Source organism: Muntiacus reevesi, chromosome 2 (assembly GCF_963930625.1).
Source record: "Muntiacus reevesi chromosome 2, mMunRee1.1, whole genome shotgun sequence".
Lineage (NCBI taxonomy): Eukaryota > Metazoa > Chordata > Mammalia > Artiodactyla > Cervidae > Muntiacus > Muntiacus reevesi.
Window position 1 is genome coordinate 182,006,884 of NC_089250.1, and position 25,867 is coordinate 182,032,750.

General features: G+C 44.9%; 1 protein-coding gene and 1 long non-coding RNA gene across 5 annotated transcripts; one reads left to right on the top strand and one right to left on the bottom strand.

Annotated features, from left to right (window-relative positions):
* The first annotated feature begins 2 nt into the window (after window positions 1-2).
* On the top strand, window positions 3-25,148 carry LOC136160480 (uncharacterized). Its single transcript, XR_010661625.1, has 3 exons — window positions 3-72; window positions 14,671-14,888; window positions 20,331-25,148. It is a non-coding gene; the product is annotated as an uncharacterized lncRNA (long non-coding RNA).
* Window positions 3,734-18,838, bottom strand: MEFV (MEFV innate immunity regulator, pyrin). 4 transcript variants are annotated; one of them, XM_065924158.1, is made up of 9 exons: window positions 18,401-18,838; window positions 14,545-15,366; window positions 11,931-12,310; window positions 11,417-11,512; window positions 8,109-8,339; window positions 7,687-7,709; window positions 6,181-6,296; window positions 5,972-6,004; window positions 3,734-5,437 (listed from the first exon to the last, which is right to left on the bottom strand). In XM_065924158.1, exons 1-9 carry the CDS (start codon window positions 18,675-18,677, stop codon window positions 5,379-5,381), a joined length of 2,037 nt encoding a protein of 678 aa, XP_065780230.1. In that variant the 5' UTR covers window positions 18,678-18,838; the 3' UTR covers window positions 3,734-5,378. The 4 variants fall into 4 exon arrangements, with proteins under 4 accessions (XP_065780230.1, XP_065780231.1, XP_065780228.1 ...); XM_065924159.1 differs by having other exon boundaries at window positions 3,734-5,617; XM_065924156.1 differs by having other exon boundaries at window positions 3,734-5,611; window positions 18,401-18,731.
* Window positions 25,149-25,867: the final 719 nt, after the last annotated feature.

Sequence of the window (25,867 nt, forward strand, 5' to 3'; positions counted from 1 at the left end):
CCGGAAGGTCTATGCTAGGCCGCCGCAGTTTCCGCCGCAGCACCTGGGGTCTATCAAAAAACTGAGGTGGCGGTGAGTTGGTAGTGGGTTCTGGCCTCTGTCGGGTCTAGGGTTCTGTTACAGCCGTCTCTTTCGGTAGGGGCGACCCGTTGGTCAGAGCCGGGCGACGCTCCCCTCCCCTGTATGCCAACTCCTACACTGCGGTCTGGACCGGCCATCTTACTTCCTGAGAAATCCTAATTGTCCATTCCGCTTCCGTTCTCCGTTTATTCTTTCTGCCTAGTTCACATACTCGGTTCATTCTCCAGGGAGGTATTAGTCAAGATTTTGGGCCACACAAGAGCAGAGATTGCCTTATTTCTCTGTATAAAGTCATTGTCAGTCAGGATGACTAAAGTGAAAATATAAAGGAATCCCATTTCTTAACGGAAACTGGGTGATTCAGCCATGGTCTAAAATGTGTTATGAAGAGACTACTGTCAAAACTGTGTGGCAAGAAAAGAAAGAAAAAACACAAACAAAAAACTGTATAGCAATAAGTTAAAGAATACCTGTCTTTCCAGACATAAATATTAGGAAACAAAAACAAAAACCTTCAATCAAAGCTGTGTAGTTTGAACTACGAGTGAATAAATAGAACAATAAATGCTAAAATTGATCTGAATATATGTCGACTTGTATGAAAGGGTGGCTTTTAAGCTTGGTACTAGCAATAGTTGCCTGTTCTTCCTGGAAAAAGGAAGACGCCTATCTTTACATACCCCCAAATTGGGATTTAATAGCCAATGAAAGAATATTTACGAGAATGCTAAGTTTAATATTGAGGCAGAGTAGGAAACCGAGGTGCCTTAGAGTAGAATATAAACTTGTGAGAATGTATTAAAAAAGGAAATTTTAGAAAATAATATTGATAAAGTCAAACAAGTGGTAGACTGGAATGTAATTGTGCAAGATAAGTCAAGTAAAGAATAGGCATTCCCAGCATACAGAGTTCCTGCCAACTGACTGAAGCAAAGGCCATGGAACCATTCCATAGAGGAGGATATTGACATTTGAAAAGATGTTTAGTGGGAATTCCCTGGCAGTCCATTGGTTTGGTTCCTGGTCGGGGAACTGAGACATTGCATGCATGACAGTGTGGTGAAAGAAAAAAAGAAAAGATGGTTAGCCACAGTTTGGCAGTCTTTCAAAATAGAATTATTATCAGTTCAGTTCAGTTGCTCAGTCATTTCCGACTCCCAAGCCCCATGGACTGCAGAACGCCAGGCCTCCCTGTCCATCATCAACTCCCAGAGCTTGCTCAAACTCTTGTCCATCCAGTCCATAATGTCATCCAACCATCTTAGCCTCTGTTATCCCCTTCTCCTCCTGCCCTCAATCTTTCCCAGCATCAGGATCTCTTTCATGAGTCAGTTTTTTTCATCAGGTGACCAAATTATTGGAGATTCATCGTCAGCATCAGTCCTTCCAGTGAATATTCAGTGCTGATTTCCTTTAGGATTGACTGGTTTGATCTCCTTGCAGTCCAAGGGACTCTCAAGAGTCTTCTCCAACACCATAGTTCAAAAGCATCAAGAATTACTATAGGATCAAATAATTCCATTCCTATGTATAAACCCAAGAGAAACGAAAACCTATACACAAATAGCATTGTTCATACTGGCTGAAAAGTAGAAACAACCCACTTGTCTGCGGAACAGATTAACAAGATGTATATCCATATAATCAGTTATTTAACAATAAAAGAGGAACAAAGCAGTGATACATGCAGCAACATGGATGAACTTTTGACACACTGTGCTGAGCCAAAGAAACCAGTCACACAAGACCATATGTTGTAATTCTTATGTGAAATGTCCAGAACAGGCAAATCCGTAGAGATAAAAAATAGGTTAGTCATAGCCAGGGCCTGAGGGCAGAGGGGAAAGACCAGTGACTGCTATTGGGTGCAAGCTTGTTTGGGGGGTCATGAAAATGTTGGGGAATTAGTGTTGATCCACACATTGTGGATATACTAAAACCCATTTAGTTGTGTATTTAAAAGCGTGCATTTTATGGTATGTGAATTATATCTCAGTTTTAAAAAACCATCTGACAGGGAAAGTTACATCCTACAAATACAAATATTTAATATTTAAAATATTTATGTAAAAGTACTACAAAAACTTGTTCAACATCTCGATCCCACATAGCAAGTAGTTAAAGGAACTGTACCATTTTTATAGACTTGATGGAAGCAGTTTTTCACATGTTGAGGTCTGGGGAAGTCATTCTTGCTTATAAATGATTCGGCTTGAACTTTACGCTAATTAGAATAGCCTGTTTTATGGCTTGTCTAACTTACATTGTACATATGCTTTAACCATTAAAAAAAAAAAAAAGAATACAGATACCAGATTGTTGAAAATGTCATCTTTGAGGATAGGGATAAATGTTCCCCTCCCACCCCCATAATGCCAATGCTAGTACTTCATTAAAGATGAGGGTCTCAAAAAAAAAAAACGATGAGGTTCTCTTCCCAGACACCAGGGTCATGCTAACTAGTTGTGTGCATGCTAATCTGCCTCGTTTGAAACCTCTCATGTTTGATGTTTTTTGTTCTTTTTTATTAATATTACTTTTTGGCCATGCTGGGCCTTTGTTGCTGTGCGTGGGCTTTTCTGTAATTGCTGGGAGTGAGGATTACTCTCTTGTTACAGTGTTTGAGCTTCTCATTGTGGCTTTTCTTGCTGTGTCTTGGGCTTGAATCGTTGCAGCCCATGGGCTCAGTAGTTACAGCTCTAGAGCACAGGCTCAATAGTTGTGGAGCATAGGCTTAGTTGCCCCACGGCATGTGGAATCTTCCTGGCCAGGGATCGAACCCATGTCCCCTGCATTGCAAGGCAAATTCTTTATCACTGGACCACCAGGGAATCCCAGTGTTCCTTGTTCTGCCGAGATATAAAACTGTGATTCAGGCATCCAAAATAGAGAGGATAGTGATTGTGATTTAATTTCAGACTTGTGCTTGCATCATTGAGAACCTCTATTTTCTGAACTGTATCAAACTCAAGGATAGCACAAACCATTCTCAGAACAATATCTGCTAGTAGCTGCCAGCTGCAACCTAATGGGCCAAGGTCTCCCCTTGTAACTTTGCAACCATTTTGAACCCCCAACCAGTCCTTACTTAATAAGCACTCTTATTCTTGCCAGCTTCAATTATAATTCTTGACAAACAACTTAGGTAGCTTTGAGGTTTTGCTTATATGAGCCTCCCCCCATTTTGAGGTTCTATGGGACACAATTCAAGTATTTCTTAAGTCTGTGTCTCCCAGACTGTAGTCCTCAGTTTGGCTTGAATTAAAACTATTACTGTTTGGATTGTTTATCAAATATGTGTGTTGACAGAATGAAGCAAAAAAGTAGAAATTCATGTGGAATTCATATCCTTAATTTCAGGTAATGAAATAAAACACAGGTAAAATCTCATTACATTTCTATCATATCAGCAAAAATTTTGTAAGTGATCAACACTGCTTCAGGCATGAAACATTTAAAATCTTTCTGAAGGATTGTATGGCCAACCACTGCAAGTGTTGTCAAATAGTTCACGTTCTGAAACAGTTTTAGGAATAATTGGAGGGAAGAACATGTGTATGGGAAGGTGGCAGAAAATATACACCAAGCTGTTCATGGAAGGATAGCAAGGGAGAATTGGTAACAACAAATGCCAAACACAGGGAACAGCTGAGCAAACAGGGCACGTGAGCTGTGTCAGCATGTTGATTATGCATGTAGAACAAAGCTCCATGAAGAAAGGAAAGCATGTGTTTTATGCTCTGGTCACAACCACAGAGAATCTAGGCTCCACTGTGAAGATGGGAAGAGAAGTTGGAGTAGCAGAAGTTTGTGGTTCAATCTTCATTTGATCCTCGTTTTTTCTTACATCCCTCTTTATATGTCATTTTATTCTTTGGGTGTGTTAATTTTTTTCTTTTGAAGCATAGTTGATTTACAATGTTGTGCTAACCTCTGCCATACAGCAGTGTGACTTGGTTATACACATACAGACATTCTTTTTTTTTTTATTCCTTTTCATTTGGTCTATCTCAGGAGACTGGATATAGTTCCCTGTGCTATACAGTAAGACCCTGTTGTTTATTCATTCTCAACATAATAGTTTGCATCTACTATCCCCAAACTCCAAGTCTGTCCCTCTCCTTCCCCCTCTCTCTTTATGTCTCTTTATTTATTTATTTCTGTCTCTTTAAATGGAGAATGAACTAGAATCTAACATTCCACAGACCTACAGATTTGCCAGTAGAGCTCAGGAAGAGTAGTAACAGCAGCCCCATCTCCTTCATGGTCTTCTGTATGCAAACAGCATCTCACAGTAATCAACTGAGTGACAACAAATGCAATTACAACTACATTTTCTAAGTGATTTATTTATGAGGTCCAGTCACAGTTCATTAATCCAAGTACAAAAGTGATTTGTAATGATCCAATTTGCTTGTTTTTCTTCAGGCTTCCTAAGTCTCAAGACAGGGGTAGGTAGAATGAAGGAACACATCCTTGCCAAGGGTCCTGAGGGAAAATGAGGGTAGGTTCTGTCTCAGGAGCATCTTAGGTGCTAATTCTTAACAAGGATTTATTAAGCAACAGCGATGTATTCTGAAAGCCTTGTATCATCTGTATGTGTGTTCTCTCTACCCTTGGTTTACCAGTATTTGTGACCCAGCCTACTTCTGCTTCTGTCCCGTAAACTCCTTGGGCTCAGGGACTATTTTTTTATTGATTGTATTCCCCACAGCACTGGAACCCAGTAATGACTGTCAAGTGTATGGATTCAAGATTCAAGACCAGGAGCCTGAAGGGAGATGCAAAGTGTCAGGTATTCAGGGAGGCTGTGGCCACCCCCACTAGACATATGGTCAGAGGATCCATGTTCTTCTCTCCATCATGTATCCTGGGGCTGAGGATAGGTTGAAGGGGCCCCGGGGGAAAGTAGCCAGTGGCTGTGAGGGATGTGGGATTTGACTGTCACTTTGTAAAAGGAGATGTCCCCGTCTTGTAGTCCAGGGAGATGCCCCCATGCCAGCAGGGCTCCTTCATCTGGATCCGGAGAAAGGTGCACACCTGACATTCATTTTACTGCCTCATTGTTTCTACCAAATGCCCATTCTCTGGTGACAGAGTCATGTTCTCCTTGCTGCTCGTGGCTGCCTTGCAAACGCCCAGGACCCACCCTGGCTTGTCTCCCACCTTCACTTCTCAGTCATGGTGGCTAGAGAGCAAGCTCAGAGAGCCCAGCACCACGATTCAGCTATAGAATCTTCCTGGACTAGCAGGCAGATGGTCCCACTTTTTTTCTCCAAGGCTCACTCTCCACGTCATCAGAGAAGGTGAAAGATGAGGTTGGAGTGGATAGTTTCTGCTTCCAGAATCACATTAACTGCAGAGAGAATTAGAATTCCTGACTTCAGGTCCATGGACAACATCCCCACAGGGTTTTCCCCACATCCAGGAGACGTGGACAGGGTCGTTCTTCGGGAACGCACTGGGGGACCGAGCAGGGACCCGGCAGGCCAAGGCTACTCGCCTCAGGGTGCCTGACCACCAGTCAGTTCTGCAACTACAGAGAAAAAGGAGATGGGGCAATGCTGAGCATCCCCAGTCAGAGGGACTACATCCACCCTGGTCCCCACAACAAGGAAAGACAAGGACCCCTCCTCCCTACTCAGGACCTGCCCGGCTTCCTCTGATTTCGTAGGCCCCCGTTCCTCCTTGGCACCCAAGCCAGCCTTGGATATTCTGTGATCTGGCAGTGACTCCAGCTCAGAGACTATGAGGACTTGTCATGACTTTTCTCCCACCTTTGTTACAGGTGTTTTTTTTTTTTTTTTTTCCCTCTTTTTTTCTCTTTTAAATAATGCCTAGAAATCACAAGGGACCCCTGGCCAGCACAAACTACCACCACCATACTCACCATTGAACGTTTCCACTTCTGAGCGTAGGGTCTCTAAAAGGAGAGAAGGAGTTCGAGTTAGGTTCCCCAGATGGGGACAGATCTGGGAGACGCTGAAGGCAAGACAGAAAGGACAAGAGAGATGGAGAAGAGATGCCAGGGGGCCCAGGCTACATGGTTCTTGAGAGCAGGTGAGGGGGCTCTTCCCATTCTCCCGCAAGCCCACCTACCCAAGAAGTGCTTCATGCGCTTCTCAACAAACTCTGATTTCTGGTAGAGCAGGTGGATCTTCTCTTTCACCTCTGGTGGCGTGGCCCACAGCTCAGGGACAGTCACCATCTTGGCCCTAGAGACAAAAAGACCATTGGCAAAAGAGGGCTGGAGCATGGGGGTGGCCCAAGATCTCATGAACTGAAAGGGAGGTGCAGCTTCCACCAGGCACACCCAACCCAGACCCACTTCATAAAGAAAACTTCCTTCCTGGGCTTCAAGTTCTAAACACTGGTCCTCAACGCTGGCCATGGGGTGTGCTCTCCAGGGGAGTTTCAAAAACCACAGACACCAGGGGACTTTCCTGGCGGTCCAGTGGTTAACACTCCGAGCTTCCAATGGAGAGGGTGAGGCTTGATCCCTGGTTGGGGAACTAAGGTCCTGCATGCTGCAGGGCAGTTAAACTCACACAAGAAACACCCAGTGCAGCCAAAGTTAAAACAAGGAATGGGGGGTTTCCCTGGTTGATTCATTTGTTAAGACTCCACTGCAGGGGCCACAGGTTTGATTCCTGATTGGGGAACTAAGATCTTGGATGCAGCCCAGCCATAAAATAAAAGTAAAAAAAAAAAAAAGGAATGGAATTCTGGCACATTCTACAACATGAATGAACCTTGAAGATATGCTAAGTGAGATAAATCAGACACAAGAACACAAATATTGCATAATTGCACTTACATGATGTAGTTAGAGTAGTGGAATACATAAAGACAGTAAAATGGTGGTTGCCAGGGGTTGGGGGAGGGGAGATTGGGAAGTTGTACAACAGTACGGAGTTTCCGTTTGGGAAGATGAGAGAGTTCTAGGGTTGGATCATGGTGATGTTCAATACTGTGATGTACAATGATATGAAGGTACTCACTGAACTGTACATTTTTAAATGCTTAAAATGGCAAATTTTGTGTTACATGTATTTTACCACCAAAAAAAATTCTTCAAAAAGTTAATGCTTGGGTCATACTCCTGAAGATTCAGATTTAATTTGTCAGCCAGGGCCTGAATATCAGGATCTCGTAAAGTTCCCCTGGGTGATTGTAGGTTCCAGCCTCCTTCCCCTTCCCTTCCTCCCCTCCCTTCCCCTTCTCTTGCCCTTCTCTTGCCCACCCCCTCCACCGCTGCCTGCGGGGCTTAGCAGATCCACTTCTGGAAAGTGCCTGCAAGCAGGCAGTCCTGCAGGAACAGTTTTCACAAGGTGAATTGCACAGGACACGGACTGTTTGCGGAGGTTTCCTAGGAAGCCACCACCACACAACAGGTGTGTTCATTGGGTTCCGTCTTCAGTCCCGCACTCCCCTCCTGATCATGCTCCCATTCTCCCTACACAAATCCAGAAAGGCCTTTGGAAGCTGCAGGAGATGCGAGAAGGCACATCCCTGGGTTGGGAGCATCTCCCTCCTAGGGCTGCCTCCCCAGATGCTGCCTGCAGGACCCCCTCACCAAGGGATCATCAGGGGACCTCTTGGTACCTGTGCAAGGTGACTCCAATGTCCTAGGAGAGAAAAGAGGGAAGTTCTCCATCACCAGTGTTGTAAGGGCTATGATGACTCCTGGCCTCCCTGCCCCAGAGTGTCAGCAAAAACAGGGCCACTCCCCCCAGTTCTAATCAGCAAGGTGGCAACTCAGCTGGGGCCTGCCCATAACCGTACCCAAAGTCTGCTGACATGTGGGAGATGCCAGGGGATCCCCTAGATTCTAGGCCACCATGGGTTCCTGATACTGCATTGCAGAAGCCTGGGCACAAGAGGGATTATGGATCACCAAGGACAAGTCCCACCCCAACCCCAAGGGCCTCACCACTGGGTTGGGGAGAGCAGATGGCAGTACTGGGAGCCCCTGTCATCCTGCTGGGCATGGTGGACAGAGGAAGGCCAGGCCCAGCCGCGCTCACCTTCATAAACTCCCACTCTGGCTGGCATTGCTTGGCCTCCAGCTCCCCAATCAGCTCATCGAGAAGGGCGATGTCCCTCGTGCTTCGGGTGCCGTACGTCTCCCTAACCTGGCCGATGGTCTGGCCCAGTTCCTCTAGCCAGGCCACAAAGAGTCGCTCCTGCTGCTCTAAAAACTGGCACAGCTGCTCCAACTGGCACTGGATTCTCTGCTTCTGGGTTTCAGCTTGTTTCTGGGGAACAGAAGTCAGGGAGGTATAGGGGCCTGTGCACTCAGGGAATACCCAGAAGCCCACCTTCCAAAGGGAGAGTCCCCTCTCCTCCCCCTGAATTGGGGCAAGTCAGTCCATCTATTTGGATGCAAGTGAACTTGACTTCCAGTACTCTTGCACACTGGCCACCCATGATTTTCTCATCACTAGAAAGTTACGGTGGACACTAGAAGTTGCTCTAGGGTAACTTTCCTTCATCCAAGGAGGGAGAGGACCCTTCACATAGACTGTACAGAAGAAATCTCATTTTTGGCTCAAAAGGACAGGACTAAATCTCTTTTAAGTTCTTTTGAACCAAAAATGTCTCTGCACCTTTTGTTGTTGATTTTAATATGGGCATATTCATTTACTAGCCAAACTGCTAGACACAACGAAGAGAACTCTGGTGTAAATTCCAAACAGCCCAGGGCCTCCCAGGACACTTTGTGGATGTTTGCCTGGCCCCTGTTCCCCTGCCACTTGTGGTCCCCTAGTTGACATATGATAGTGGTTCTGACACTGCCTGGTATTTTTCTGTAATTAAGGAGTAAGACTATGTGGAGTAGGAAATGGCAACCCACTCCAGTATTCTTGCCTGGAAATTCCCATGGACAGAGGAACCTGGTGGGCTGCAGTCCCTGGGGTTGCAAAGAGTTGGACACAACTGAGCACGCACATACAAAACAGACTCACAGACGTAGAGAACAGACTTGGGATTGCCAAGGAGAAGAGGGAAAGAGGAGGGATGGACTGGGAATTTGGGGTTAGTAGATGCAAGCTATTACATTTAGCATGGATAAACAACAAGGTCCAACTTTATAGCACAGGGAATTATATTCAATATCCTGTAATAAACCACGACTGAAAAGAATATGAAAAAGAATATATACATGTATGTATAACTGAATCACTTAGCTATGCAGAAATTAACACAATATTGTAAATCAATTATACTTCAATAAAACTAAAAAACAAAAGAGAAAAAAGGAGTAAGACTATGAACTCGATGTGTGTGGAACCTCACACCTTCCCCTGTAACGTCAGCATGCTGAGTTACATGCTGGGTTTCGAATGCGGGAGAGTGTTCTCCCAGTCTTTACAGCACAGCACCGCAGACACACACCTGTGCCTCTGGTCTGCACAAGTCACTTTCCCCATCACTCACTGTCTAATTCTAGACTATCAACAAAAAACCAAGACTGGGTTGTGGCATTTGCTGTTTCTGTGGCGTAGATGGGCTTCTCTGGTGCCTCAGACGGTAGAGAATCTGTCTGCAGTACAGGAGACCTGGGTTTGTTCCCTGGATTAGGAAGATCCCCTGGAGGAGGGCATGGCAACCCACTCCAGTATTCTTGCCTGGAGAATCCCCATGGATAGAGGAGCCTGGCGGGCTACAATCCCAGGGGTTGCAGAGTCAGACATGCTGAGCAACTAAGCACTAAACATGTGGGTGTAGATACTCCCACATGTGTCTAACTTGAGACATGTGGCCAGTCTCAGGCTTACAATGTGATGTTCCTAAACATGGAATCGGGGACACTTTTTGTTGTTGATAGCAGTAATGTGGACTTTCCTTTATTTTTTTAAGAGGACAGGTCAACCATCCTGTTCAATGGCCTATATTCTAAAATTCTCTGATAATTTTGCTCATGATTAAATTCAGGAGAAACATGGGGTAGGGGGTGAGAGTGCCATAGACCTAAGGCCATGCTCTTTCTAGCCCATCCCATTGGGAGGCAAAGACTATCCAGTTTGCCATCATCAGTATAGGGATTCTAGAGTTGGTAATTGGTTAAGGAGGGGTCTACCAGTCACTACTGTAAATATATATTATTTCCTTTATAATTATTAAGTAATTTGGGGAGTGGTATTTGAGAGTGTGTAAGTACGCTGTTCTCTGCCATCTTTTTCCTAAAAATTTTAGCTTCTGTTGCTGATCCCTGTCAGTGTCAACTGTATAGTGGAAATCTTCTAATTCAATTATTATTCTGTACTTGTTTTAGCTGGCTTTCTGCTGTAAAAAGGAGCTTTCCCTACCCTCTTTCCTATGATTAAATTTTTTTTTTTCATTATTTGAAAAAGGAGGAGGAGGTGAAGGCCTGAAAACAGCATTCCTTTCCATAAGGGCCTATGTCACTGCATCTGAAGGGAAGGCTGGACACTTTTGTCTCCCTGGGTTTCCCTGAGCAGCCCAGGCTCCTGCCTCACCGTCCTCCGCCCCACCTGGAACATCCCTGACCTCTGCTCCATCCACAAGTTCAAGCCGCCTGGGGTTATAGGAAAGGGTTTTCATTTGACTACCATTCAGCAGTTTTCCAAAAGTCAGACACCTGGACAGCTGCCACCCCCCTCCCTCTCATCCTGCCCTTTGTTATCTTTGCCTGTTTCTCACTGCCGTGTGGTGGGTCCTGACAAGTGTGGAACTTAAGGAGATGAAATCCAACCAACAGAAATGCATCAGACAAATCATCAAGACTCTGTGGGTTAGTTAGGCACCTTCGCATGAAGGGAGAACAGAAGCAACTAAAGCATCCAAGAGTCTGGACAACACCTTAACAGGAAGGCTGCTGAGTGGTACTTATTGGAATCTGCAGTGCTGCAGAACCACCGTTTTAAAAGGAAATGTTCATTTTGACCATTTGAATTTTACAAATAAATATGGCTTTTGTAAAAAAAAAAAAAAAAAAAAGATAACAGCAATTATAAAAACAACTCGGAGCAGTATTTAGAAAGTCTCTCCTCGCCTTTCCTCAATCCCGTTCCTCACTTACAGCATCCATTTCTCTAAACCATTTTGTGGTGAGTCTAAGAAAGTGTGACTGGGTCCTGGAAGATACCCCTTCTTGCTGGAGGTGGACTCCATCCCCAGGGACAAGCTCATCTCTGGACACCTGTTATCCCCTGCCCCCCAGGAGCAGGTGACTCTAAATATGTGATCAGCTCTGTTTCCCTGTGAGTTAGTACAGGACTTGAGGGACCCCTGCTCACTCTGGGTTCTCTGCTTCCTTCTACATGGTGAACCCAGTCAATGACAGGCCACAGACCATCCCTAACCTTACCAGGGAGTTCACTGTTTTCTTATCCCCCTGAGATCTCTGCTCCTCTCCGGATTTTCTCAACTCCTTCAGATGCTCCAACTGCTTCTGAATTTGCTCCTGGGGAAAAAGAAAAACAGCAACACTTGTTGAAGCTCAAACTTGGCCCCTGCCATCTTTAGTTGGTGCCAACCCTAGATGGGAAAATTTGCTACAGTGAATAAAGCTGAGGGTGCTGCAGCCAGGAGTATGGGGAGAGGTAACCAGAGGAAGAAATGACCTCATCACACCAAAGGAAGCAGAGCCGAGGTGGTGAGAAAGATTTCTTGTGAGCACCTGGATTCAGCCATACCTGAAGCTAGATTCCCTTAGACCTCTGAGCTACATGCAGCATCCCTCTTTGCTGGCTCAATTTGTATGTGTTTGCCATTTACAACCCACAGATGCTCCCTAATGCACCAGTGCCTAGCGCTCCAGGGAAACCACCCAATGTGTTCAGGCACCCAGCAGAGAAGGGTCCCAATGCAGGAAGCTCCACCTTGTATTCCAGGGCAGCCTCCTCAATGGGGCGCACCCGGTGGCCCCGGTGCTCCTGGCTCAGCCGGCAGATAAGGCAGATGAGCTCTCCATGGTCCTCGCAGAAGAGCAGCTGCACCTGCTTCATGTGACGCTCACACTGTGGCAGGTTCTTGGGGTTCAGGCTGGCCATCTGCAGGCCCTCCTGCCACTCACGGCTTCCGTGGCTCTTCCCTGGGAGCAAGTCCTGGCACCGGGGGCAGCTGGATGAGCGGCTGAGTGAGGCCTCAGGGTCCCTGGAAGCCGCAGAGCAGCTGCAGGAGATGTGCACACAGCTGCCACCAACCGGGTCTCCTTCCTGGGCATGGCAGAGAGGACACACAGCCTTGTCCTGCAGCCTCCCTGAGGACACAGCAATGGAAAAACCTCCTGAGTGACAAACCCAAGGTGCTACCAGGGGATGCTGCAAATCAGCGTAGCGGGAATCTGTGCCTGGGACGTGAATGTTCTCTGTTAGACTGAGGCCTTTTCCTAGCTTGTCCTTCCCCAACTTCCCTCCAGCAAGAACACTCGGACTGAGGGCTAAGGTCTGGATCTCATGCCAGACCTGAGACTTGGAATTCTTGGGCATTTATCCTAAAGAAAGGCATTTTGCTATAAATTCTATGCCTTACTCCTGCACATACACTGACACAGGTGATAGAAAGATGGGAAGACATTCTACTGGTGTTGGCTTTACCACATACCACCACTGAGAGGGTGCATAACTTGAATAGAGTTGCCAGGGGATGGTTACTCACTTTTGGCTGGACCCACAGACCCTAGCAGAACCCCTGGCACCTGGTAAACATTTGGGAAGTGTGTGTTGAAAGAAGGAATGAATGAGCCACTGCTCACATACAGATTCAGAACACATGATGTGAAAGTAAAGAAGTAACTTTACAAGGCTGAAGGGTGTAACCCACTGTGATGACCTACAGCTATGACCAGCTCTGCTCCAAGACCAACACAGCTTCATAAAGCAGAAATAACAGGAGACACAAGAGGAAATAGAAACACACTCAATCCATGAGTCCCCTGCCACCTCCTCCTCTCTCAGGGTCCCAGGAACTCATATCACATCTGTAAGTGAGACTGTGAGCTCCCCAGTGACAGTTTCCCCCTTCCCTTATGATGACATTGTTTGCGGTCCATATGACTGCTTCCCCACCCCTGCTCCCCCAAAACTACATTTCCCAGTCTCCCTAGCTGTTAGGTGTGGTCATGTGACTCCAGACACACCTCATTTCATTGCACTTCCCTTTATTGGGACACTTCATTTTTTACAAAATAAAGGTTTGTGACATCCCTGTGCTGCCAGATGATGTTGAACATTCTTTAGCAATAAAGTATTTTTAAATTAAGGTGTGGATGTTCCCTGGTGGTCTGGTGGTTAGATTCAACCCTTGCACTGACATGGCCCAGGTGCAGTCCCTGGTACAGGAATGGAGATCCCAGAAGCCACATAGTGAGGATAAAAATAAAAGGTATATTCATTGTTTTTTTAGACATAATTGTACTCTTAATACAGACTACAATATAGTGTAAACATATGTACTGGAAAACCAAACTTTCTTGTGACTGGCTTTCTGCAATATTTGCATTATTGCAGTGGTCTGGAACAAAACCCACATTATCGCGGAGGTATGTCTGTACATTCTGGCCAAGAGGATGTAAACAGAGGCATCATGGGCAGAATCTAGAAACTTCTGAAAACCTTCCCTAAGTGATACCATTCTCCTTTGTCCCTCCATCCTGTTGCCTGGAATGAGGATATCACCATGAGCTTCAAACTCTGTGGAGCAGAAAAGCAGCAGGAGCTGGGGTTCCTAGCCAGAGGATACCACATTCATCCCAGACTATGTGTGTCATTTTTGTGAAAGGGGAACAAATGTCGGTCTTGTTTCAGTTGTTACTTTGGTGTTTCTGTCATTTACAACCCATCATAATCCTAAATTCTGCCTCTTTAGTAAAAGAGACCTATGATTTTGACCACCAGCTTCCTCTCTGCTCAGAGAGGCGGACTGGCAGAATCTCAGCCCCTTGACATACTGCTGTGGAGTATTATAAGAAGGTGACATTTACCTAGTCTTTCCCAGATGAGCAACCTGAGGTTCAGAAAGCCCTTGGGGATTCTACAGAAGTGTCTAAGAGCTAACCAGCTGAAATGTATGCAACACTGCAACATTTTGTGAAGATGTGCAGATATGCCTTTTTTCAGGATTCAGAGCCTACAATCAGATTTTCAAAGGATTGAGGCCCTCAAGGTGGACCCAAGGGTCCAGTGAAATGGATAGAGTAGAGATAAAAGCAGGCTTGTGCATCTTCCCAGGTGGTGCAGTGGCAAAGAATCTGTCTGCCAGTGCAGGAAACACAAAGAGACACAAGTTTGACCCCTGGATTGGGAAGATGCCCTGGAGTAGGAAATGGCCACCCACTCCAGTATTCTTGTCTGGGAAATTCCATGGACAGAGGAGTCTGGCGAGCTACAGTCCACAGGGTCACAAAGAGTTGACTATGCATGCACAGGGGAAAACCTGCAGCAGTCATCATTCCTAAGGATACCAGGTCTTCTGGACTCTGAGGTCCTTTCTTACCTGCAGACGGAGAGACTTCTGGATCTGAAGGCTCATGGGGCACACTGGAGGCCTTCAGAGCCCCAGTCCCACTCCTCTCTGCAGGAGCTGTGGATTCTAGATGCTCCCCAATCATCGTCTTTCCAGCCAGCAGTACACTGAAAGGTGTATTCCTGAGTGCTGTCCCCTCCAGGGTCGTGGCATGCTCTGGATTCCTGGAGCCCTTCTCCAGAGTCGCGGTCGGCCCTGTTTTCAGAGTGGCCACTTCGCTGGCAGTGGTTGCTGAGCTTGGGTTCTCAGTGTTCATTTTCTCCTGAAGCAGAAGAGTTTCTGGATTGAGGGGTCCTGTCTCTTCTGGAGAAATGGTAAGTTCAAGACTTTTGGGTCGCTTCTTTCCTGAAGGTAAACATACTTCTGATATCTTTGTTTCTCTCCTTCCTGGGGACCCGGCGAATGACCCGCTGGTGAGTCCCTGGAGCCTTCCTGCAGAACTGGCGTTCCTCCGCAGCCTGACACCTGGATAACTCCCTTTCTCCTTCTCCCGTGGCACCTTGGGGAGGACGGGGCTTCTCTTGGAAGACAGAGTTGTGGTCCTGGCCCCCAGCTTGCCCTGCACCTCCAGGCCCTCAGAGCCTTTCTGATCTCGCTGCTTGCCCAGAGGCTTCTTCTGGGGCCCCCTGCCAGCCTCAGGCTGACTGGAGGGTGGGCAGCCAGCCCCATCAGCACTTTGTCGCTGCTTGTCACCTTCCAGGCCATCTGGGGTCTTTAGGCTCTTGGGCTTCATCTCCCCAGAGGAACCCGACGTTGCTGAACTGTCTATGTCACTTTCTTGTATCCAACACTCTGAAAAGACAATGAGATGAAAAGTCATGGGAATGCCCGGTGCTCAGAGTCAAGATTTGGGGAAAGGGAGAGAAGAGAGAAGCCCCTCAGAAATTAGGGAAGTTCAGGATGTTCTAGACAATGGCAGTCAATTAGCATTAAATAAGATCATATTCATTATCTGCTGTCTTATTTCTGAAGTAGTACTTTTCAAACTTTTTTAGGCAGAAGTTGTTTCCAACATAAGGTCTTACATAGAATTCTTAACATATAAGTGAAAACCCTCGTTTATTGATATACAATAATTGGTATACTTTTGTGTGTGACTTACAAATCTCCAAAATCAGTTATCAGTCAATAAAGATAGGCTCAAAAGTTTGAAATCAAGGGTCATGAGGGACAGTTAAAACTTTAGAAGCTAATTTTTTGCTATAACTTTAGTTTTATGAAATGAAGATCCTGTCTGATTCAGTTCAGTGTAAACAGTTTAAAAAACAAGTTTGGCTGGAAATTTCAGGGTAATATTTACTTAAACAGAAATGACAGAAAGGGCTGAATTTCAAGGTCTCCATAAAAAGGAGTTCAAGTATAGCATGAACTATCACACTGATGTGTCGGGAGCCACCGGGCTGTGCCCAGTCCGTGACAAAGTCACAGGACAAGAGAGGAGCCTGCAAGGCAGCTCTTCCTCACACGGGGCTGCCCCAGGGGCCCAACATATCCCCTTGGGAATCACCAGGACGTACCCAGACCGTGACAAGGTCACGGGATTAGAGAGGAACCTGCAAGGCAGCTCTTCTGCTCGGGGTTGTCCTGGGGGCCCGATATGTCTCTTTCCTCTTTCTGTCTTACTGTTGCTGGGCTTTCTGTTAATTTTTGGAAATATAATATATAGTAATAAGGCCTCCCTGGAAAAGTCCAAGCCTTTTTGGAAATGCTCATGAGTGCTCTGGCTCAGGACATGACCATAAACATCAAGTTAAAGAAGAAAAGTCCACAGGCATAGTTTGGCTGCTTGCCTAAAAGATTATAATGTTCTAGAATAGAAAAGAGTAGAGGCATTTAGATTTAGAAGTAGATATACTGCTTTAGTTTACTTGCTCCTTGGTTGAGAGGGTTTTCACTGTTGCTATTTCCTTGCTGCTATTTGTCCATTGTTTCCCTTTCTTTAAGCAACATAGAATATTATGGGTATTTTTGTAGAATTAGAAAATGGGGTACATAGGATTTCAATAGAAGATTTATATTTACCAGCTTCACTGCCATTATCTCACTATTAATAGAGGTGTTTTGCTGCTTTAGAGGTGTTTTTGCTGTTTAAGTTAATCATTGTAAATTGAGATTTTGTGGTTTCAGGTAAAGAAAAATATCAGAGTTTTCACATGGTACTATTCTCAGAAATGTCAAACATGTTACTGTGACCCTTCCCATGTATTGTTTTATTGTCCAAAGAATTTACACTATATCTGAGATTTGTAGAACATTTAGGCCATTGAGGCAAGAAGACTATGTACAGGACATTTAAGAATAAACCCTGTAATCAGAAACGTTCTAGATGAATGTGTAGGGGAAAAACATGGGAAAGAAAAATATTGACAGGAGCACGAAACCAATATCTGATGTAATATGTGGTGACTTAAGGGAGAGGTAACGTTCAGTCTATAAAGACTGAGCTATCCTAAAAATTTTAAAAAGGCTACCTCTTCTATGCAACCTTCTGTGTGTATCTGTCTTCTTCCTCGCCGATGCCACTCATCCCTTGGGTATTCCTGGACTTGCTGGGGCTGGACCCCAACACTGATGGCCTCCAATATTTTAAAATTTGGTTAATGACATATTTTAATATGAATTTGTTAGTTTTGTAAGTTAAACAATTCATAAATTTTGAATCAAGTATTTGCCAACTTTCTAAAGAATTCCTGAAATGTCTTCCTGGGATACAATTTGTAAACCACTACTAAAGAAAATAACCTATAATTAGCACCTTAATTTTTGGTTTGAAAAAGCCCATAGTAAAATTAAGATTGCTTAAAACACTTTGTTGTTGGCTTTCCAGGAAAACATATTTTACAAAAACTGCCTCAGGAACTAGTGAAAAACCCTGAAGAAGCTCATACCCAAGTTTAAAAATACAAAAAAATTAATTTAAAAATTATCCTCATTAAATTATACCAGGTTCAGATTACAGTTTAGCTTTATCACTCTTTCAAAGAGCAGAGAAATTTTGTTATGTAAACTTTTCTACCTCATAGAAGGACATGAAAGCATTCCTGATATATTCTTAAAATCTAGAAATAGAAGAAAATTTTAGACATCAAAGAATAGTTTTTATTTTATTTTTTTTTAAAGAATATTTTTTTAAACTGGTCCCAGAGTAGTGCCCCTGTCCCCACCAAATCTCAAAAAAAAAAAAAAAAAGACTTGAAAAGCAGAAGTCCAATAGACCGCATTCTTTGATCACAGTGTAATAAAATCAGAAAGTGACAGCAAAGGGGTAGACAAAGAAGGAAGGAAAAGAAGAAAGAAAGAAAAGATGAAAGAGAAATAAGGAGGGAAAGAAAGAAGGAAGGAAGGAGAAAGCCCTTTTGAGAATTTTAGAATACTTTTGTGACATGTGTTAGAGGAGAACTCAAAACTGAAAAGAGATAACAATATTACCCATAAACCCAGCTGATAGGAGTGATTAGTTTCTTGCTTGACCGAAGATACTCGTCTTTTGGTGTTAATGACAAATAAAGTGAAGAGCTCTACCGGCAAGCACCCAGCCCCTGCCTCTTCTGATCTGGCCTCATAATCAGAATCTCAGCCTCCTCCTGGGTTTGTTTGTTTTTTTAAAGCCACTGGGAGCCTTAGCTTTGCTCCAGCTGTAAAGACCAGAGAAGGGGAGAGAACTTGATGGGCTGAAGAAGTCACAGGAGTTGTCGCAGACCTGGGACTCCTGACCCCCAAGTCAGTATGCACTGGTCTGAACACAAGTTCCCTCTTGTACCTTCCACCCGACTCCATGAACAGCCAGCAGCTGCACTGAGAGAGGGGGGTGCTTGGGGCTGCTTACCTGGGCTGGTCACCCGGTGAAGCTCCTCTGCCAGGAGGTACTGGTTGATGGCCCTCAGGACCTGCAGGGTCAGCTGCACCGCGTACTCCTCCCCGTAGTGGTTGACCAGCAGAGAGGCCAGCTTCACCGGCTCAGCTGTCTGCAGTTGGCCCCGGGGGATCCGGGTGTGCTCCTTCTCCAGACTGGTGTTCTGCAGCTTGAACTTGAACTTCTCGAAGTCATAGGGCAAAAGCTCTTCCAGGGAGTACAGTAGATGGTCACTCCGGGTCCTGGCCATGGTGTTGACCAGAAGAGACTGGAGGCAGTCGTCCTGCTTCTGAGGGAAAAAACTACTGTCTGTCTTGCTGCCCGGAGAGTAGAAGATGCAGCTTGTGAAATAACGGAAAAGGCACAGGAAATGCTCTGTGTTTTGGTGGGAACTGAGACTAAGGCTGTTACTGTGTCATTGCTGGCTTGTGTCCTCTTCCTCAAAGAATCAGATGCTTTTCCAGGTAGGAGGGGTCAATGCCTTGTCAGCTACATGCTGGTCCTGCATGCCAGCTCTCGCTGACCCAGGCTGCACTTCGGAGTGGTAGGTTAGTCTTTGAGGGAGGGTCTGGGGTTGGATTCCAGATTCTTGATCTTTGGAAGCCTCTCAGATGCTTCCCTTCTTCCTCCCAGGAAGGTGGGAGTGGGAGCGGGGGGAACAGAGTCCCTGGCCCCGTGCTGGAGAGAATCACGATGAGGGTCAGTCCCTCTGGTCAGCTTCTCTCCTCCAGACTCTTGGGGTTTTATTGACCCTCTGGAGCCAATGGCAGGACGATGGGGAGCAGCAGATACAGCCCTGCAAGCTCTGCCCTTCCCTGCCGGAGGAGACAGGTGAAGTCCGGGGGCACGCCAGGGGAAAAGCCCTGGGATCACTCCTGTGGACGTAGTTCCAATTGTCTGGTTCTTCCAGCAACATAAAGGCCCAGGAAGGCCACGCCTGGGACCACCATCCTGACTCGTTTGTCCCAGCGTTGACTCTGCCATGACTTCCTAGGAGCAGACCCCGGAGGGAGGGTGTCATACATGTACGGTTACTGAACACATGTTCTGGACCAGGATGCTGGAGAAACAAGAGTGAAAAATGTGTCCTTAGGGCTCACAGCCCAGTGTGGGGCCCCAGCCATGGCTCTGAAGCTAATGGAGGTGGTATGGGCGAAGTGACTTTTTCCTCTCTTAACTGCTCTTCCTGCTACAATGATTTATATCCTCAATTTTGTTTTTGAAAAATTTCAAATCCACAGAAAAGTTAAGAGCATAGTACAATGAACACGTATATACTTTCAACCCCTGTTCATCAGTTGTTTTTTGGTGGTTATTATGTTTGGTGATTCTCTCCCTCTGTGCACACTTCTGTTTTTTCTTTCTTGAAGCATTTAGTAGTAAGTTGAAAACATATCAGGTATCATTCCAAATACCCTGACCATCCTAAATACTAAGAACAAGGATATGAGGATAATTACTTATGTATTTATTTATGGCCATGCCTCAGGGCTTGTGGAATGGAATCTAAATTCCCTGACCGGAGATTGAACCTGGGCCACAGCAGTGAAAGCACCAAGTCCCAACCACTGGACCGCAAGGGAATTCCCAAGGATATATATTTTTTTTCCCAAGGATATTATTTCAAATAATCACAATACTATTATCACATTCAGGGAATCTAATATTGTTACAATACTACAACCAGTCTAATCAAATGCCCCAGTTATCCTTATAATGTCTTTGATAGCTCATTTTTAAAAAAAATTTTTTCCAATCTAGGATCCAATCGGAGATCATGCATTGCTTTTAGTTGTCATATCATTGTAGTCTCCTTTTATCTAGAACACTTTCACATCCCCCCACCTTTTATTTTAAAAATTTTTGTTATTAATTTTTTTTTTTTTTTGGCCTTGCTGTGCAGCATTCGGGATCTTAGTTCACCGACCAGGGATCAGTCCTGTGCCTCCTGCACTGGGAGCAGAGTCTTAATCACTGAACCACCAGGTAATTTTCTCCCCTCATCTTTTAAATTAATTTATTTATTGTTTATTTTTGGCTGTGCTGGATCCTTATTGCTGAGTGTGGGCTTTTCTCTAGCTGCGGAGAGCAGGGGCTACTCTCTGGTTATGGCACAGGTTTCTCATTGCAGTGGCTTCTCTTGCTGCAGAACATGGGCTCTAGGGTGCTCAGGCTTCAGCAGTTGCAGCACGTGGGCTCAGCTGCTCTGAAGTACATGGGATCTTCCCAGGCCAGGGATTGAGTCTGTGATTCCTGCACTGGCAGGTGGATTCTCACCCACTGAGCCACTAGGGAAACCCACCCCTCACCTTTTGAAATTCTTCCTTTCAAGACATTAATGTTTTTGAAAAGTCTGTTCCAAGCAGAATGTCCTTCAGTGTAGATTTGTGTGATTGTTTCCTCATTATTAGATTGAGGATATATCCTACTTATCCTTAAGATCTCTCCATTGTAAAAGGTCATTTTTTTTCTTTGTTATTAACATGTAACCTGGGCGTGTGGAAAGGTCTCGCGCTCTCAGTCTTTCACCCCATGGTGTTAGCCTTCATTGATGATCCCTTCCTAAATCAGTTGCTAGAGTGGTGGTTGCAAAATAGTGGCATTTCTATCACTGAGTTGGCAAATGGTGCCATATCCTGATTGAAACTTGCTGTCTTTGTCATGAAATTTTTGGCTTACAGATATTTTTTCCAAATGTTTTGTTGGTGATACAGTTACCCCCGAATGATGCTTACTCTGTCCTTTTTTTTTTTTTTAACTCTGTGCTTTATATCCATTGTTCTCTAAAATCTCTGCAGCATCCCTTCAGAGCAGGATTCATCACCCACATTTACAGCTGGGATTAGTGGATTAGAGACCTGCCCCAGAGTCAGGGTTCAAACTCACTCTATTAACCACTTTGTAATACTGTCTCCCTCCAATATTGATACTTTATTTCACTGTTCATCACTAACCCTGGATGTCACCTTTTCGGCTGACCAGTGAGGCTCAAAATGGGCCATGCTGACCATTCCAGCAGGTCAGCGACAGCATTCTGATGTCTGACTGAACAAACAGCCCTGAGTATGACCAACCTGAAATCAAGGCTTCCTTGAGTTCCGATTGGTTGAATTTATTTTGTTGTCTGGATGGTCCATGTGCTTTGTATTTTACAGATTATTAAGTGTTTGGGATTTAACAACTGATAACATCCAGTTTTCTGGATCCTGGTGAAAAAATAAGACCCAAACCCAACATCTTCCCTTAAAAAAATGGATGAACTCAAATGCACCTTTATGGTGCAAATATCAGATGTGTGAAATTCTCAGGTTGGGCCAGAGGGGTTTTAACTGGGATTTTTCTGGGACCAGGACCTGCACAAGATTCTGGAAAGCAGTCTCCCACAGCTTCCACAGACGTGATGAAATTGTGCAATGCCACAAAGCATCCTTCCGGTTCCTGGGAGCTCTGACGCTGATCTGACTGGCCAGGAAACTCCTCTAAGCTAAGACTAAGGCACCTATGACTGAATCTCGTAGGAAGTGGGACTTTCCACTCTACAGCAGGATGTTTTGCAATTTCAGTGACAGTTTTTGCAACAGGAGCAATTCTGAGGCAGAGAGGTATTGAAAGACAGTGCTTTGTTGCCACTGAGGCTTTTCTAGGTCAAGAGAGGCTCACAATGCTTTCATTTTTTGTGGTTCCAGTGATTGTTTTCCTTTTTAATATTTATTTCTTTGACCGCCCCAGGTCCTAGGTGAGGCACGCAGGATCTTCGTTGCCAAGTTCGGGATCCCCAATTGCGTCATGTAGGATCTAGTTCCCTGACCAGGGATCGAACTCAGGCACCCTGCATTGGGAGCTCAGAGTCCCAGCCACTGGACCACCAGGGAAGTCCCATCCAATCATATATTTTTAAAATTTTACTTATTTATTTACTTTTGCCTGTGCTCGATCTTTGGTGCTCCTCAGGCTTTTCTCTAGTTGCCAAGAGCGGGGGCTCGCTCACTAGTTGTGACACGCTGACTTTTCAGCACAGTGGCTTCTCTTGTCAGGGAGCATGGGCTCTAGGCACCCAGGCTTCACAGCTGCAGCACATGGACTCCGTATCTGCGGCTTCCGGGCTCTAGAGCACAGGCTCAATAGTTGTGGCCCACAGGCTTAGTTGCTCTGTGGTATGTGGGAGTTTTCCTGGATCAGGAATTGAGCTCGTGTTTCCAGGATCATCAGGCAGATTCTTTACCACTGAGCCACCAGGGAAGTCCCCAGTGATTTTTTTTTCTTTTTAATGAGGAAATTTGAAAATAGCATTATAGGCTTCAGGATGCATTTTAGATGTTTGATTAACAAATGGAGTGTTGATGAGCTCTTTTTTCTGTACATCTGTGACTATACATGTGTGTGTGCTTATTTGGGGACATGACAAATGGAACATGCCAGTGGAACTGCTGCCAAGGGTCCAACCTGTGCTGTCAGCTCTGACACCCTGACCTTTTCTCCATTCCCAGTCATCAGGGGTATCACATTTGACAACATTCAGGTTTGCATCATTTGGGGCCTTTAAAATCAATATGTGTTATCTTTATAATAAGAAAAAAAATAAGTTAAAAAGTCATTTCATAATTAGTTTAGCTTCAAAGCACATATCAATCCTGTCTCCCCAACCCTCATGTTAAAAAAGGTTTACAGTGTTGAATATAATTAAGTGAAAGTGTTAATCACTCAGTCATGTCTGACTCTTTGTGACACCAGGGACTGTGGCCCACCAGGCTCTTCTGCCCATGGAATTCCCCATTCGAAAATACTGGAGTGGGTAACCATTCCCTTTTCCAGGGGATCTTGAGCATAATACATATCTATTGTTAAGAGAATGGACAGCCCTGTTGTGAAGATTGTGGAAGAGTTCCTGTGTTAATCTGAAGTTGAAAATAATGGATCCCACTGTGACCCAAACTGTCCCTCATCCACCAGTATATTGAATTTTAAGGGAGAAATCTGAGACTTTGAGAGGCTAACCATTGAAGTTCAAAGTGAGTTTCCAGGTAATGAACTTCCCTCTGAGAAACATATTGTAGCTGTTGTCTCTGAGGGTGAACCAACATCTGAGACAACCTCTGACTCCCTCAGCAGGTGGAAAAAGTGGGAGAGGACGCCAACTCTCCAAAGTGGGGTGTGATGGGTAGCTTTGACCTGTCTCAGGTAATGCATTAAGGGTGTCAGGTCACCAAATGAGAGCTTCATTTGCATTATGGTAACCTTAAACCAGAGGTTTTATACGTTATAAAGTGCTGTGTTTGCTGTTTAGTTGCTAAGTCGTGTCTGACTCTTCTGTGACCCCATGGACTGTAGCCTTGCAGGCTCCTCTGTCCATGGGATTCTCCAGGCAAGAATACTGGAATGGGTAGCTATTCCCTTCTCCAGGGGGTCTTCCAGACTCCAGGATCAAACCCGGGTCTCCTACACTGCAGGTAGAAGCTTTACCATCTGAACCACAGGGAAGTCCTTTATAGTGCTGTACACATTATTTATTCTGATTGTTAAATCTAGATGGAGAGTAAGTGGGTATTCCTTTTACTCTTTAAATCTCCCTATGTATTTAAACATTTTACATGCCCCCCCCCCACCCTTGTGGGGGGCATATGGAATGGAGGATCTTAGTTCTGCCACTAGGAATGGAACTCGTGAACCCAGCAGTGGAAGCGTGGAGTCTTAACCACTGGACCACCAGGGAGGTCCAAACATTTTACAATTTAAAAAATTGGAGGGGTACTCTTTTGTCCCCTTCTGATGCCTATGTCAGAAGCTTTCTCTATCTCCTTTATACTTTAATAAAACTTTATTACACAAAAGCTCTGAGCGATCCAGCCTCGTCTCTGGCCCCAGATTGAATTCATCTCCTCCGGAGGCCAAGAATCCCACGTCTTATCGTTCAGCAACAACCTTTCATCCTGGGGGCTCGTCCGGGATCCTTCAGGACAAGATGGGCCTGATAATCTATGTGAGCGTACTTCTGCTGACTCCAGAAATCCTGAGTCTGCCGTTTGATCCTCAAGACAATGCCTTCCTGTCCAGGGCTCACTCCTATGCTGCATTCCACAATTGGTCTAACTGCTGGGTCTGCGGAACACTCCCCTCTTCATCAGTGGAAGGCTTCCCGTGGTGGACATCTCCACTTCAAGGAAAGGACTTTCTCCAAGTCTGCAAATACCTTCAACAATCGCATGTGATGCCTCTTCTTAAACTGATGACATCTAACAACCTTAAGATGGACTGATGTAACTATGAACATAATGTAACTTTTCATTTTGATTTTAACTTGGTTTAATAACTATTTTGCCTTACATCTGTAACTATATAATGGGGTTTTCTAACCGTCTAAAAGTTTTTAATTTACAAATAGTTGTCCAAGTTCCTATGAGTGCCACAGACTCCTCCAACTATTACTTGAAGCCCCTGGATCAGACATCCTCACTATGAGGATTAGGAGAATATGTTGCCTCACCAATTTAGGGACAACGCCCCTTGTCAGCTTGGAAGCAGTTATGGAATGAGAATGACGCCCCTTTTCCCTAGGCAACATAATTCTCCTAAAAGAAAAGGGGGGAATGAGAGAGTCATTTCCTAGGCAGGTTGATAAGAAGTCTAGGGGTCCCCAAGGAGAGAGAGGTCTGGGATATTCAAGGAGGAAGAAAGGACAAACTTTTTTTACTTTTTTCCCTGTACATTCCTTAGGATTATATAACAATAATGTATCCTGCCTGAGGACAGTCTTTGGGTCAAACCCTCTGGCTAATTCTGTTGTCTTAAAACGTAAATTATGGGAGTGGGTCTGGTGAGGTCTTTACAAGGATGTATCCTGCCTGAGGACAGTCTCTGGATTAAACCTGGCCAACTCTGTTATCTTAAAATGTAAATTATGGGAGTAGGTCTGGTGAGGTCTTTACAACCTCCAGACATTCTTTGGATTCATTGGAGAGTATATAACTCCATTGCTAACATTAGCAAAGGGGGTACTCTTTTGCCCCCTTCTGATGCCTATGTCAGAAGCTTTCTCTATCTCCTTTATACTTTAATAAAACTTTATTACACACACACACAAAAAAAAATTGGAAAAATTTTTGTTTGTTCTACCAGTATTTATATGGCCCCTATAAGGAGGCTGGCCTTGAGCACACAGTCCCTAATGGCCGAAGGCAACTGCTTTCCCTTCCATGCATCCTTTGAGATAAGGTTTACCTAATTTTGTCTCCACTTCCAGCTCCCACTTCTCATCACTGGCAGAGCTGACCCCTCCTTCCTGGTGCTCTGGTCATTTCATTCCTGCCCATCACCTTGCATTGAAACTGTTGACGAGTTTGGAAGCTGCACAGAGTGGTGAGGAAATATGGGACTCCAAGATCTAGGACCTGTGTGACCTGGGCAAATTATTCCACTTCTCCGAAATTGTTTTCCTATCTGTCA